Source organism: Caretta caretta, chromosome 4, assembly GCF_965140235.1.
Source record: "Caretta caretta isolate rCarCar2 chromosome 4, rCarCar1.hap1, whole genome shotgun sequence".
NCBI classification, from domain to species: Eukaryota; Metazoa; Chordata; order Testudines; family Cheloniidae; genus Caretta; species Caretta caretta.
In genome coordinates, this window is record NC_134209.1 from 99,184,034 (window position 1) to 99,198,757 (window position 14,724).

Sequence of the window (14,724 nt, forward strand, 5' to 3'; positions counted from 1 at the left end):
TCAGGAGGGTTTTTGTCATCTGCTTAGATGAAAAGAGAGTAATTAAATACTTACTAATGTTGTTTTTCTATGTGGTGCATGCACATTGAGAGATATATATATATAAAATTGTCTAACACAGGGGTGGGCAAACTTTTTGGCCCGAGGGCCACATCTGGATATGGAAATTGTATTGTGGGCCATGAATGCTCACGGGATTGGGGGGTGAGGGCTCCGGCTGGGGGTGCTGGCTCTGGGGTGGGGTTGGGGATGCAGGAGGGTGCTCCGGGTTGGGGCCAAGGGGTTCAGAGGGGGATCAGGGCTAGGGCAGGTGGTTTGGAGCATGGGGAAGGGGCGCTCGGGTGCAGACTCCGGTTGGCATTTAGCTCAAGGAGCTCCCGGAAGCAGCAACATGTCCCCGCTCCGGCTCTGCGCGTGGCCCCATCCACAGGCACCACCCCTGCAGCTCCCATTGACCGCGGTTGCCGGCCAATGGGAGCTGTGGGGGCAGCGCTTGGGGTGGGAGCCGCATGCGGAGCCCTCTGGCTGCCCCTATGCATAGGAGCCAGAGTGGGGATATGCTGCTGCTTCCAGGAGCTGTGTGGAGCCATAACAGGTTGGAGCAGGGCAAGCCCCCGACACCGCTCCCTGGTGGGAGCTCGAAGGCTGGATTAAAATGTCTGAAGGGCTGGATGCGGCCCCCGGGCCATAGTTTGACCACCTGTGGTCTAACAGGTTAAATAATACAAAGCTTGGATCTCTTGCCTTTTGGCTTGACATAAGGTAGTGGTGACCAAAGTTTTGGCTGATATTTTGATTGCTGTTGAGCCTGCAGGTAACAAAATTGTGCTGATATTGTATTATGCCCTAATGTGTCTTGAAGCAGAGCCTGGATTTTATTAAACAAAATGGAGGGTCTTTATTGCCAGATGCACGGTTGTTGCCATGTTGTTCCCAGGATATTAGAGAGACAAGGTAGGTGAGATAATACCTTTTATTGGACTCAATTCTGTTGGTGAGAGAGGCAAGCTTTGTGTTTATTGCCAGAAACATAAATGAGAATAAAAGTAATTTCATTAATATGCACAAACTTTGCACTTCCCTTGTCCATATTCAGTAGCTCACCCTATCCTCCAACAAACTTCACAGTAATAGCACAGTAAAAATAGGCATAGCTTTAAAATGACTCAGAAGAAGAGCACTGAGTGCTTAATGTCAAATGCACTTGTGAGGCTTTATTTTCAGCAAGAAGCTTGAATGCAAAAAGTGCTGGGAAATATGTTTGGAGGTGATGGGTTGACTCATGAGCTATCTTTTGATCAGCAATGATGCAGTGAAAACGCTAATCCAAATATCATTACCTGTTTTTTCCCTATTGCACTTTATTTTATGCAGGCTGCTATAACGGCTTAGTGTATGTACTTAGAAGCCAGAATGGGGAAATACACTGTATCTTTACCACTGAAGATGCTGTGAAAAGCTCTGCAGTTGTGCATCCTTCCACTGGACTAGTCTACATTGGATCGCATGACCAACACATATATGCTCTGGATATTTATGTAAGAAGTCACCCTGACTAACTTTATGTATATCAAAAGTAAAACATCTGACCCTCTTGAACCATATCTATAAGCTCCATCAGTGTTGGCAATCTTGGGAGCCCTAATGTAGACAGACTGCCAACTGCTTTCATTTTAGCCTTGAGTTAATTAGGACTGCTTGGAGTAGAGTTAAATGACAGTGATTAAAAGTGCTGTTGGCAGTCTGTGGCCTCCCTACATTACACTCCCAGCACTGCCAATGCCAGTTCAGAACTATATGGCAAATTACCCTCTATCACTAGTACGGAACTGGGTGGTTAGGGCAAATCTAAAATGTGTGCTCCCAGTGCTGGCAACTTGTAATAACCCCACAATTTGGTGTGGATGAGACTGAATCTCTTCCCTTTCTCCAGAATGTGTTGAGAGAAGGAAAGTGATGTGGGTGAGTGTTACGTATTTCTTAACTGAGTTTCCAATATTTAGCTCTATGAAAGAAGAAACTGCCTTGAGTTATATGGGTCTCTTTGATTGCTGGCAAATTATAATCTTCAGTTAATAACTAGTATTTTCCAAGTAAACTTGCTGTTGATAAAACTTTGACATTTGAGTCCTTGCAAATAGCATAATGAACTTTAACTCTCAGTTATCAGATTAAGAAAAGGAGTACTTGTGGCACCTTAGAGACTAACCAATTTATTTGAGCATGAGCTTTCGTGAGCTACAGCTCACTGCTCAAATAAATTGGTTAGTCTCTAAGGTGCCACAAGTACTCCTTTTCTTTTTGCGAATACAGACTAACACGGCTGTTCCTCTGAAAGTTATCAGATTGTATAGCTTTTTATGTACTTTTTTCTTGGATTGACAGAAGGAGGAGCGTGTCTGGAAGCTGCACTGTGAAGGTGGAGCTGTGTTTTCGTCTCCATATCTAAGCATCTTGCCAGATCACCTGTATGTTGCTACGCTAGGCGGACTTTTATTGGCTGTAAATCCAGTATGTACCTTCCTTGCTATCTCTGGGCCAGATCTTGAATCCTTATTCAGCCAAAACATGCTCTGAAGTCAGTAGAAGTTTTGCATCAGTAAGGACTGTAAAGTCATACTTTCTAATAACAATCTTTTTCATCCCAGGATCTCACTGCGTTTCAAAAGAGAGCAGTATTATTTTGATTTTTGCAGATGGGGAATCTGAGGCGCAGAGAGATGAAGACTTAAGGCATGGCTACGCTTGCAGATGTAGAGCATTTTGAGTTAAACCAGCCTTCATAGAGCGCAGTAGGGAAAGCGCTGCAATCTGTCCACACCGACAGCTACAAGCGCACTGGGGTGGCCACATTAGCAGCTCTTACAATGGCCACAGAGAGGAGTGCATTTTGGTAGCTATCCCAGCATGTAAGTGGCTGCAATGTGCTTTTCAAATGGGGGGGGGGAGGAAATGGAGTGTGACAGGGAGTGTGTTGTGTGTATGTGGGGGGAGAGAGAGTGGGATTTGGGGGGGCTGAGAGCATGTCAGCATGCGGTCTTGTAAGTTCAGATAGCAGCAGACCTCCCCTCCCCCCCCCCCCCCCGTCTGCGCCTCTCTCTCACACACACAGCATTCCACAGTAATGGTTGCTTTGTCTCGGAGCAGATAAGCATGCCACCTGTCAGAAATGGAGCTTTCAGAGGGCATATCCGCATTCCTACAGCAAGTTCAAAACAATGACAAGAGTGGCCACTTGACTTAAGGGGATTATGGGACGTTTCCAGAGGCTGATCAGAGCTCAGTAATGCAACACCTCGTTCGCACTGACCCCCAGCTAAGGCGTAACAAGCGTTAATCTTCTCGCTGAGGTGGAGTACCAGAAACACTCTTGCTGTGGAGTCAGAGTACTCTACGTGCCTTGTCAGTGTGGACAGGTAGTGAGCTAGTGTGCCCAGGGCTGCTTTAATGCACTCTAACTCACAAGTGTAGCCAAGCCTTAGATTCACAAAAGGACTCTGTGAACCTCCTGACTCAGAGATGCTCTACCTCCCAGTGGGATTCTCGGCCTTAAGGTAGTTGTCTAGTTTTCCTGTACAATGTGTGAGGAGAGTCAGGTGCCTAAGAAAGGGATTCATGGAGACTAGCGGGGTCTGCCTAACTTAGCCAGTAGGAGATGCTGAGGAGAGGGGTGTGGCCTGAGCACTGCCTTTCAAAGGTATTTCGGTGTCTAAGGCTTGGTAAAACTTGGTAAAACTTTTGTTGTTCACAGGTATTAAAAAACCAAAAAAAACCCCACACCCACCCACCAAAAGACCAAAAAAGTTTTGTCAATAACAAGCGCTGGTGTGAACAGCACTTTGTTGGCAGGAGCGCTGTCCTGCTGACAACGCTAATGCTATTCATTGTGGGTGGGAGTTTTTTGTTGGCAGGAAAGCTCTCTCCTGCCGACAAATAGCGGCTACACTGTGCGCCTTGTAGCAGCACGGCTGTAGCAGCACAGGCATAGCCTAACTCTGGGCCAGAGGGAGGTGTCTGTCTCTTCTCAGGATTCTCGGCCATGAACCTTCTCCTGGAATTGGCTGCCTAAACCAAGTCAGCTCTTTCATGTGAAAAACGAGAGAGGGAAAGACATACACACAGTTACCCTCTCCATGGCAGAGTGGGTACTTGCCTACGATATGAGAGAGAGTTTCAGATCCCTGCTTTTCCTGATTTGGAGCAGGACTTGAACTCACATCCCAGCTGAGTGCCCTAACCAATGGGCTATTGGGTAATCTGGGCTGGGTCTCAATTTCTCATGCTGAAGCTGTTCCACTTTGTATAAATAATTAAATATTCATTGGGATAGAGAGGAAGAGAGAAGCAAGAGAGAGACTCTATAACCAGGTGGTTAGGATACTTACTTGGCATGTTTGGTGTGTTCAAGTCACTGCTCAGAATCAGGCAAATAGAGCAGGGTTTTTAATGGGTCTGTCACTCTACTCCCCCTGCACCCCGCCTAAAAAAAAAATTCCTGATTTGCTAGATACTGGTTGTCTTTGTGCAAGTTAAGCATGCTCTTAGGAATGCCTAGTTTGAGAGTCTCACCAGTGCTTAATGATCCAAGGAGCTTGTTAGCTGGGGGGCAGCATCAGGATTTAGGTATTTTTGTGCATTGGTGCTGGCAGAAACTTGGGTGCATAAAGGAATAGGTGGCAGCTGAACAGCCATTTTGTGAATTGCTTCCTAAATGTTGGCCTTGGACATCTAAAGAGCAGTAAGGTGCCTAAGTGTGTCTTTGTGAATCTGGCCCAGAGATACTGTGAATCTTTGTGAATCTGGCCCAGGGCCACATGCTGAGTGAAAGGCAAAATTTGGAAAGGAAATCATGTTTCCTGACTCCCCATCTGTTGCTCTGTCCATTGAACCAGTGTTTCTGAACTAGGGGCTTGTGAGAAAGTGCCTGCTAGCTTTCATCTCCCTAGCTAAAGAAAAAAATCTGCAAAATCTCTTGAAGCCTGAGGAGAATAAAGGAGAAACTAATTCCCGCCATTCCTTCTACTGTCACCACTCCACGTCTCTCACCTGCAGAGGCCAATCCCAGTGGAGCTCTCCACTTCCTTCACCCGGCTTCCCATACAGTACACCACTCCAGGGAAGTTGTACTTCTAGAGGCTGTGGAGTCAGCTTCATGGCTTGTTGAAGGAACAATAGTCCAGAGCTGAGCGCTGTATGGGTGTGGGAAGCGAGAGAGGGAAAGGAAACAGCCATCACTAGCAATCAGCCCCACAATTGAGCTTCCACATGCAGCTTTCAACAAGCTTTCATCCAAGTTTTCTCGTCAGCTGTATGTGTTAACACAGTGAAATGGCACAGAGTAGCAGAGGCACTGGCTCAGATAATTCACTACATTACAACTGTTAATGTACCAGCTATATTACTGAGCTATAGTGATGATTGTGATTTATGGGTTGCCGCTGTTCATACGCTGTTTAGGGTTAACACCATGTGCAGTAACAAGTTTTATGCTATTAGGAGCTAGTTGCGTGGATCTTCTGGTCCTTTCTCATCTGTCCCTGGAGGAGGATAGGATAGAGGCATGAGGGTCACAGTCTGTTCTAGGTATTAAGTTGGAGTAATCTCTGGAGAGAAGGTCTGCTCTTGCTCTGCCACTTGGGGGACTGAATTCTCTTTTCTTGTGGCTATTCCCAGGGCCCAGCCCAGTTACTAGGGAGAAGATTTGCCCAGATTTTGTGCAGCTTTCTACAGTCACATTAAATGCCATGTCTTGTACTTTGTCATTCACAGGATACGGGGAATAAGATCTGGAAAAGTTCCTGTGGAAAACCCCTCTTCTCCTCTCCCCACTGCAGCGAGCAGTATGTGTGCATTGGATGTGTGGATGGGAATGTGCACTGTTTTAGCCACTCAGGAGAAAAGGTGAAAAACTATCACTATTCGATTATTGTACTTTCTTACATCACAAACTCTTGCTTTGATTTACCTTTTAGTAATAAATCACAGTTTTATAAACTGTTCTGAGGATTTCAGTGGTTAACATATATTAACTCTTACTTATGCCAGCCAGATAAAACAAGTATTAGTATGTACCCATTTTACAGAAAGGTAAATTCTAACAGAGAGAGGTAAAGCAGGTTGCCCAAGGCTATCCAGCAAGTCAGTGGCAGAGTTGAAACTAGAACCCAGTATCCCAGTCTCTCCCCAGCCATCCCTCCATTTCTAATGCACAGGTAAAAATCTTGAGCACCTCAGTTCAAATTCTAATCATTTAATTTGGGAGGGGAGGGTGAGAGGGATGGTGACATTTTTGGTTTGAATTCTGTTAGATGCCAGGGACATATACAGCAGGGTTGAAAGCAACTCTTGCTTTCAAGTCCCATCCCTTTCTTCCAGGTTTGTTTTATAAAGGTACTGACTGGAATTAAAGTTTCACTCACATGTTTATCAAAGTGCTGGTGTCATGGCAGAGGTATCTGTGTAAGTGTTTGTGTGGCTTGGTCTTGTTCTTAGAATCTTGGATGCGATGGTAAGATTTGTTTTCTCAGACATGTACAAGATCTGCACCTCTGGTTTAATTTTTGCTGTTGAAACTGTTTGTTTGCCTGGGTACAGCCATAGCGTACTTAACTCAAAAGTGTTGTCCTTGGTAAAAATTGTCACTGGTAGAATCGTAGGATGGAAGGGACCTTGAGAGGTCATCTAGTTCAGTCCCCTGCACTCATGGTAGGACTAAGTATTATAGACCATCTCTGAAAGGTATTTGTCTAACCTGCTCTTAAAAATCTCCAATGATGGCGATTCCACAACCTCCCTAGGCAACTTACTCCAGTGCTTAACCACCCTGACAGGAAGTTTTTCCTAATGTCCAACCTAAACTACCCATGCTGCAATTTAAACCCATTGCTTCTTGTCCTGTCCTCAGAGGTTAAGGAGAACAATTTTTCTCTCTCCTCCTTGTAACAATCTTTTATGTAGTTGAAAATTATGTCCCCTCTGTCTTTTCTTCTCCAGACTACACAAACCCTTTTTTTTTTCCCAATCTTCCCTCATAGGTCATGTTTTCTAGACCTTTAATCATTTTTTGTAGCTCTTCTCTGGACTTTCTCCAGTTTGTCCACATCTTTCCTGAAATGTGGCACCCAGAACTGGACACTATACTCCAGTTGAGGCCTAATCAGCACTGAGTAGAATGGAAGAATTACTTCTAGTCTTGCTTACAATATGCCTACAATACATCCCAGAATGACGTTTGCTTTACTGTTGACTCATATTTAGCTTGTGATCCACTATGACCCCCAGATCTCTTTCCACAGTATTCCTTGCTGGGGAGTCCTTTCCCATTTTGTATGTGTGCAACTGATTTGTTCCTTCCTAAGTGGAGTTCTTTGCGTTTGTCCTTACTGCATGTCATTCTGTTTTCTTCAGACCATTTCTCCAGTTTGTCCAGATCATTCAGAATTTTAATCCTATCCTCCAAAGTACTTGCAACCCCTCCCAGCTTTGGTATCATCAGTAAACTTTAAGTGTACTCTCTATGCCATTATCTAAATAATTGATGAAGATATTGAACAGAACCGGAGTGAGAACTGATCCCTGTGGGACCCTACTCAATATGCCTTTCCAGCTTGACTGTGGACGGCTGATAACTACTCTTTGAGAACAAGATATACCACATCTACCGCTTCCCCGTTATCCACAAGGCCTGTTACCCTGTCAAAGAAAGCTATTAGATTGGTTTCGCACAATTTGTTCTTGACAAATCCATGCTAACTGTTACTTATTACTAAGGCTGTGAGTTTGTCACGGTTTCCATGACTTTCTGGGACCTGCAGGCACTGCCCCCGCAGCTCCCATTGGCCATGGTTCCCAGCCAATGGGAGCTGTGGAGCCGGCGCTTGGGGGTGGGGCAGCGCATAGAGCTAGGAACTGAGGGAGGGACATGTCACCGCTTCTGTGGAGCTGCAAGGAGCCAGATAGGGAGCCTGCCAGCCCTGCCAACCACCCCCCCCCAGCACCAGCGAGGATCGTGCACTGCTGCTTGCCCTCTCCCCCCTGCACCAGCAGGGGACCCAGGCTGCTCCCCTCCTGAGCACCCGCACCATCCCCTGGGCCACCTTCCCCACCCAAGATTTAATCAGGGATATATAGTACAAGTCATGGACAGGTGACAGGGCCTTGAATTTTTGTTTACTGCCCATGACCCGTCCATGATTTTTACTAAAAATACCTGTCACTAAAATGTAGCCTTACTTATTACCTTATTACCTTCTAGATGTTTGCAAATTGATTGCTTAATTATTTTCTCCATTATCTTTCCAGCACTGAAGTTAAGATGAATGGTCTCTAATTCCCTGGGTTGTCCTTATTTCCCTTTTTATAGGTGGGCACTGTATTTGCCCTTTTCCACTCCTCTGAAATCTCTCCTGTCTTCCATGATTTTTTGAAGATAATTGCAAATGGCTCAGATATCTCCTCAGTCAGCTCTTTGAATATTCTAGGATATATTTCATCAGGCCCTGGTAACTTGAAGACATCTAATTTATCTCAGTAATTTTTAACTTTATTCTTTCCCTGTTTTACCTCTGATCATACCTCATTTTCACTGGCATTCTTCACGTTTGATGTTGAATTGCTATTAACCTTTTTGATGAAAATTGGAAGAAAAAAAGTCTTTTAACACTTTTGCCTTTTCCATGTTCTGTTATTGTTTTTCCTCCCTGAGTAACGGGCCTACCCTCTCCTTGGTCTTCGTCTTACTTCTAGTGTATTTGTAGACTTTTTTCTTGTTATCCTATATATCTCTATCTAGTTTAATCTTGTTTTGTGCCTTGGCCTTTCTAATTTTGTCTCTACGTACTTGTGTTACTTGTTTATATTCATCCTTTGTAATTTGACCTAGTTTCCATTTTTTGTAGGATTCTTTTTTGATTTTCAGCTCATTGAAGATTTCCTGGTTAAGTTAGGGTGGTCTCTTACCATACTTCCTATTTTTCCTACGCAGTGGGATAGTTTGATTTTGTGCCCTTAATAATGTCTCTTTGAAAAACCATTGAACTATTTTTCTCTTTAGACTTGCTTCCCATAGGATCCTAGCTACCAACTCCCTGAGTTTGCTAAAGTATGCCTTCTTGAAATCCATTATCTTTATTGTGCTGTTTTCCATCCTACCTTTCCTTAAATTCATGAACTCTACCATTTCATGATCATTTTCACCCAAGCTGCCTTCCTCTTTCAGATTCTCAACCAGTTCCTTCCTAATTGTCAAAAGCAAATCTAGAACAGCTTGGCCCCCATAGCTTTTTGTACCTTCTGAAATAAAAAATTGTCTCCAGTACATTCCAAGAACTTGGATAATCTGTGCCCTGCCATATTATTTTCCCAACAGATGTCTGAGTAGTTGAAGTCACCCATTACCATCAAGTCCTTTTCTTTGGATTATTTTGTTAGTTGTTTAAAAAAAGCCGCATCCACTTCTTCCTGATTAGGTGGTCTGTAGTAGACCCCTACCATGACCCCACCCTTGGGTTTTTTACCTTTTTATCCTTACTCAGAGACTTTCAACAAATCTGTCTCCTATTTCCATCTGAACCTCAGTCCAAGTGTATACATTTTTAATATATAAAGCAACATCTCCTCCCTCTTTTCCCTGCCTGTCCTTCCTGAGCAAGCTGTACCTTTCTATACCAATATTCGTCATTTGCATTATCCCACCAACTCTGTCATGCCAACTCTGCCATAGTTGTATTTGTTAACTAGCATTTCAAGTTCTTCTTGCTTATTCCCCATACTTCTCGCATTAGTATACAGGCAGCTAAGATACTGATTTGATTTCCCCCACTATGTTCTCTCATCTCTCCCCTATCCCTTCTGTAATGGTTCATGCTCCACCCCCCCTCCCCCCAATTTTGACCCTTCTCCCAGTTTCCATGTTTTGAATTTAACTGCGCACATCAAACCTACTTTAAACCCCTCCTCACTAGATTAGCCAGTCTGTATCCAAATATGTTCTTCTCCTTCCTCGATAGGTAGAGCCAATCTCCGCTTAGCAGTCCTTCTTCCCAGAACAGCATCCCATGGTCAAGTAAGCCAAAGCCCTCCTGTGACACCATCCTCGCAGCCAGGCATTCATCTCCAGGATGCAACTGTCTCTGCCAGGGCCCCTACCTTTAGCTGGAAGGATCGAAGAGAACACCACCTGTGCCACCAACTCCTTCACCCTTACTGCCGGAGCCCTGTAGTCATTTTTTATCTGCTCAGGGTCATACCTTGCAGTACCATTGATTCCCACATGGATGAGTAGCTTGGGGTAATAGAAGGCCGGATGATCCCTGACATCCCTTCCGTAATGTCTCGGATATGGGCCCCTGGCAGGCAGCATACCTCCCATATGGTCAGGATGACAGATGGGTGCCTCCATCCCTCTCAGAAGAGCATCACCAACCACCACTATCCTACGTTTCCTCCTGGGAACTGTGATCCTCCCAGCCTTGGGGGTACATGGCTTCTCCTCCTCCATATTTGCAGGTGATTCCTCGTTGTCAGGGCAGCATAATGGTTCTTCATCACTGTGGTGGGTGGGGTGGGAGTAGGGGGGGAGCACTGCCTGCTGCAAGAAGTAACCAACAGCCAGTGTTCTCCCTTTGACAAAGCCATATCCTCCTCTCAGGGTGGCATGACAGCAGCCCTCTCTAGCTGGATAGCTTTCCTAGCCTTGGGTGTCTGATGTTCTAAAACAGTGATGCTAGGACTCCTCCTCCTCTTCATTGGCTTGCAGGGACCTTTATGTAGGTGATTCTTGGAAATCCCACACAATGGGGATTTGTTGCACTACACCAATACAGTGAGGAAAGATTCTCTATAGACTGCATGGAGAGAGGATGTGGGGTTTGCCCTGCTGGAGGGACACCTATACTGTAATGGCCTTGAGGTACTTATTGTGTTGCCTGTTTAGCCTCCTTTCAGTAGAGCCTCCACATAGGTGAATAATTTACAGGAAACTAGAGAGAAAAGGGGTTGAGATAATATCTTTTGTTGGTGAGAGAGACAAGCTTTTGAGCTTACTCAGATCTCTTCTTCAGTTCATCTCTTTGTAAGCTTGAAAGCTTGTCTCTTACCAATAGAAGTTGGTCCAGTAAAAATATTACTTCACCCACCTTTTCTCTGGAATATCCTGGGACCAACATGGCTACAACACTGCATTATAGGAAACTACCATGTGAATGCCTGCCTGCTGAATGTATGTGTGGAGCTTAGCTTGTGAATGTTGCAAATATTTTCTAGCCATGTATGATATACAGCATATGCCAGAATCCAGATGATGCAGTATATTTGTCCTCTCTGTTAACAGCTTGTCCCTGAAGATTAGATGATGTCTCATTGATAACCTGAACAACCTGCAATAATGGATTAATTTTTTAATACTGTTCTGTAGGTTTGGCAGTTTTCCACCAGTGGACCAGTCTTTTCATCCCCATGTATCTCAAGTTTAATTAAGCAAGAAATATATTTTGGCTCCCATGACTGCTTTATCTACTGCTGTAATATGGAAGGTAATTTACTGTGGAAATTTGAAACCACTTCAAGTGTATATGCAACTCCCTTTGTTTTCCATAGTCATGACTTGGAGAGTGAAACGCTGCTGGCAGCAACATCTACAGATGGTACAGTGTGGGTCCTGAATGCTAAAAATGGATTGGTAGCAGGTGTCGAGAAACTTCCAGGAGAAGTATTCTCTTCCCCTGTAGTATGCGGCTCAAGGCTTGTTGTTGGCTGTAGAAATGATTATGTTTATTGCCTGGATTTGTGCATTGCTGAGAAAACAAGAACTACTAGGATGTGTTAAACTGCCTCATCTCTAGTGTTTACACTTGGATGTTAAGAACATCCTTGAATTGTACTTTAAAGCACCCAGGCCTGTGCGGTCCTGCTCTTAGCCCATTCTACTTTTGTAAAATTGATCATGTTTGCAAACATTTTAGTTAATAATTTTGCACCAACAGGCATGTCTACGCTGCAATAAAAGACCTGTGGCAGTGAGTCTCAGAGCCTGGATCAGCTGACTTGGACTCATGCTGTGCGGCTAAAAAGAGCTCTGTTTAGCTCCGTAATGGGAGCTCGAGTCAGTTGACCCTGAGCTCTGAGACTTGCTTCTGCAGGTTTGTTATCACAGAGTCAATGTACCTGTTTTCATGCCTGGAGTAGGAAAAATGTGTGGTTTTCTTTTAAAATTGTGCCTATGTGCTGTTAAAAACACGAGAGTGCTTAGTGGCAACAGTGTGTAATATTTTTAAAAAACGTTATGTGGTCATGGTCAACATTAAACTCCCCCCCCCCCCCCCCCATCCCCCCAATCATGATCTCTGAACACATTTTTAAGATGTTAGTGTCTGCATTAGGTGGACATTGGTGCTAGCTAACATGTTTTCCAAGTCAAGCGATTTTCCTAATCAAGAGAAGGCACTTGACTTAATGATATCTCAGCATCGCTTGTCTGATTTAAGATGAATTTTGGTGGAAAAATAAATGTGTTCGCTCTGATATAACTGTTTCTGGCAATTTATATTGAATTTTGTGCCATATGTCATGTCTAGCATGAAAATGTGAAAATAGCTTGTCTGTCTGGTCTAAAGTTTTCCAGTATTTGGTTGGGAAATTTGGTCTTTTTATTGACTGTATTAACATATTTTGTAAACAGATAACTGTGTCTCTGTGTATCTACTCACATGCATAGACCAAGGTGTTCTGCCCCTCCCAGCACCTTCCACTTGAGCTTGCTACCTGTTGTGGGGAATCCTTCAAGGCCGATTATTCTATTCTATATAGGTTTTTAAAATGCATTCAGGGGATGCAGCAGGACTTGGGCCAGCCCTGATGGGTGGGGGGGGGAACGAGCGTGGCCCAGCCTCGGTCCCCAGCTGCAGCTTCCTTCTCCGCCCCCCCACTCTGGGTTAGGGGGGAAAGAGAGGGAGCAGACAGGTAAGGGGGGACATGAAGTGGAAAGTTTGGAGACCATGTCTCAATCATTTTATGGTATCTAGGGAAGCTAACCTAACTTGCAAGAATAAACTGAATCTTCAGTTTTACACAGTCCATTAGTAAATGCTTAGCCCAAAAATAGTTGATTTCAACATTATGAACTTTAAACTGGAACCCATTCCAAAATTGCATGATTGTTATAAGCCCATGTTTGACTTTAAATACAGGATATTTCAATGGATATGTCTGCAGCATTTTGGAGCAAGTGGGAGCAAGCTCTGAGCCTGGGTCGACAGACTCAGCCTAGCGGAGCTTTCATTAATGCTCTAAAAACAGCTGTGTAGACATTTTTGATCTAAGCCAGGTGTGGCCAAACTGCACCTCATGACTGCATGTGGCTCTTTTTAGAGTTAGTGCGGTGAGCTGGGGCTCGGGCCTTCAGCCCTGCAGGAGGTGCCCAGACTCAGGGCTTTAGCAGCACATGCACAACAGGAACTTGCATCACGCAGTGCTGTGCAGACCTTGTGTGCTCGGGATATCCCTGCATTCTGCACAAAGGCTGTGTTTGCTGTTCATAAGTCAGATTTCAATAGTTCTCCGAGTAATGATCTCTGTTTGGATTCCGACCGTGGGGTGCGCATGCGTGCCATGTGCTGGAGCCAGAACTGTTCATAGTAGTGTCGGTTGACCCGCATGTGGGTCATGCGTCAACTGTGTGACACATCTGAGGCTTTAAGAGGCCATGCAGGTCCAGTTTCCTCTTACTGCCACATGGCCAGAGTCAGAACCTCTGTTCCTTGGTGCTCTTAGCTTGCTACAAGTACTGTCTTCACCTTTTTCCTGTAGCTGTAGTTGCAGTTAAGGCTAAGATTTTGTCAGTGACTTTTACTAAAAATTACCGACAGGTCATGGGCAATAACCAAAAATCATGGACATCTGTGACCTGTCTCTGACTTTTACTAAAAATAACCCTGACACAATGGATAGGGGGGTCTAGCACCCCGCTGCTGCTGCTGCTCACAGCAGCTGGGAGCTGTGGGTCCCCACTGCCTGTGGGCTCAGCGCTCCAGGACCGCAGGGAGTTGCTTGGTGCTCCAAGGGTTGCCTGCCACCTGCTGTGGCTCAACTCAACATGCCCAGTTGGTTTGTTGTTGTTTTTTAATCAGGTTTTATAAATCTTTTTTTTGTTGATGTCCTCTGGATTCTCTGTAAATCATCCGCATATTTCCTAAAGTGTGGCACCTAGATCTGGACAGGTCAAGCCTCATCAGTGCTGGGTAGAGTGGGATAGTTACCGCTCGTCTTATGTACAACTCTACTGTTAATACCTCCCAGAATATTAGCCTTTATTGCAACTGCATCACTGTGTTGACTCATTCAATCTGTGATCCACTTTGACTCCAGATCCTTTTCAGCAGTACTACGGCTGACTTGACTACAGCTAAACATTCAATTTCCTGACAAGCTAGAAGGAGAGGAGGTAAGCTTGCTTTTGTAGCAACCTTGACAAAGGTTTGAAACATTAATAATACTTACCAATGGTATTCTAATGCATTAGGCTTTGAATACAATAACCCATTTAAAAAAATTTAGCAGTTTTTGTACTAAGCATTTACTAATTAGCTTGGATCATTGAGTAAAAACTCAAGACTCAGTTCAACATATGTCCAGCTGTGAAGCCATTTAGCTTAGTGACTTTTGAAGCTTCTGCATGAACAATTAAAATGGAGATGTTGAAATTAATTTTGTATTGTCATTTTTTCCCAG

The 14,724-nt window shown here is 44.4% G+C and overlaps 1 protein-coding gene across 12 annotated transcripts in view; it reads left to right on the forward strand.

Annotated features, from left to right (window-relative positions):
• AASDH (aminoadipate-semialdehyde dehydrogenase) overlaps nt 1-14,724 on the forward strand; it is a 61,861-nt gene that overhangs the window by 38,202 nt on the left and 8,935 nt on the right. For 6 of the 12 annotated variants that reach the window (XM_048848214.2, XM_048848220.2, XM_048848221.2 and 3 more), the window contains 4 exons: nt 1,375-1,538; nt 2,386-2,511; nt 5,770-5,901; nt 11,414-14,700. In XM_048848214.2, the coding sequence (XP_048704171.2) occupies nt 1,375-1,538; nt 2,386-2,511; nt 5,770-5,901; nt 11,414-11,824 (833 nt within the window). In that variant the 3' untranslated portion in view covers nt 11,825-14,700. Of the gene's footprint in view, nt 1-1,374; nt 1,539-2,385; nt 2,600-2,696; nt 2,910-5,769; nt 5,902-10,007; nt 10,359-11,413; nt 14,701-14,724 lie in introns of those variants that run through there. The other 6 variants (XM_075127898.1, XM_075127899.1, XR_012668160.1 and 3 more) reach the window with 5 other exon arrangements.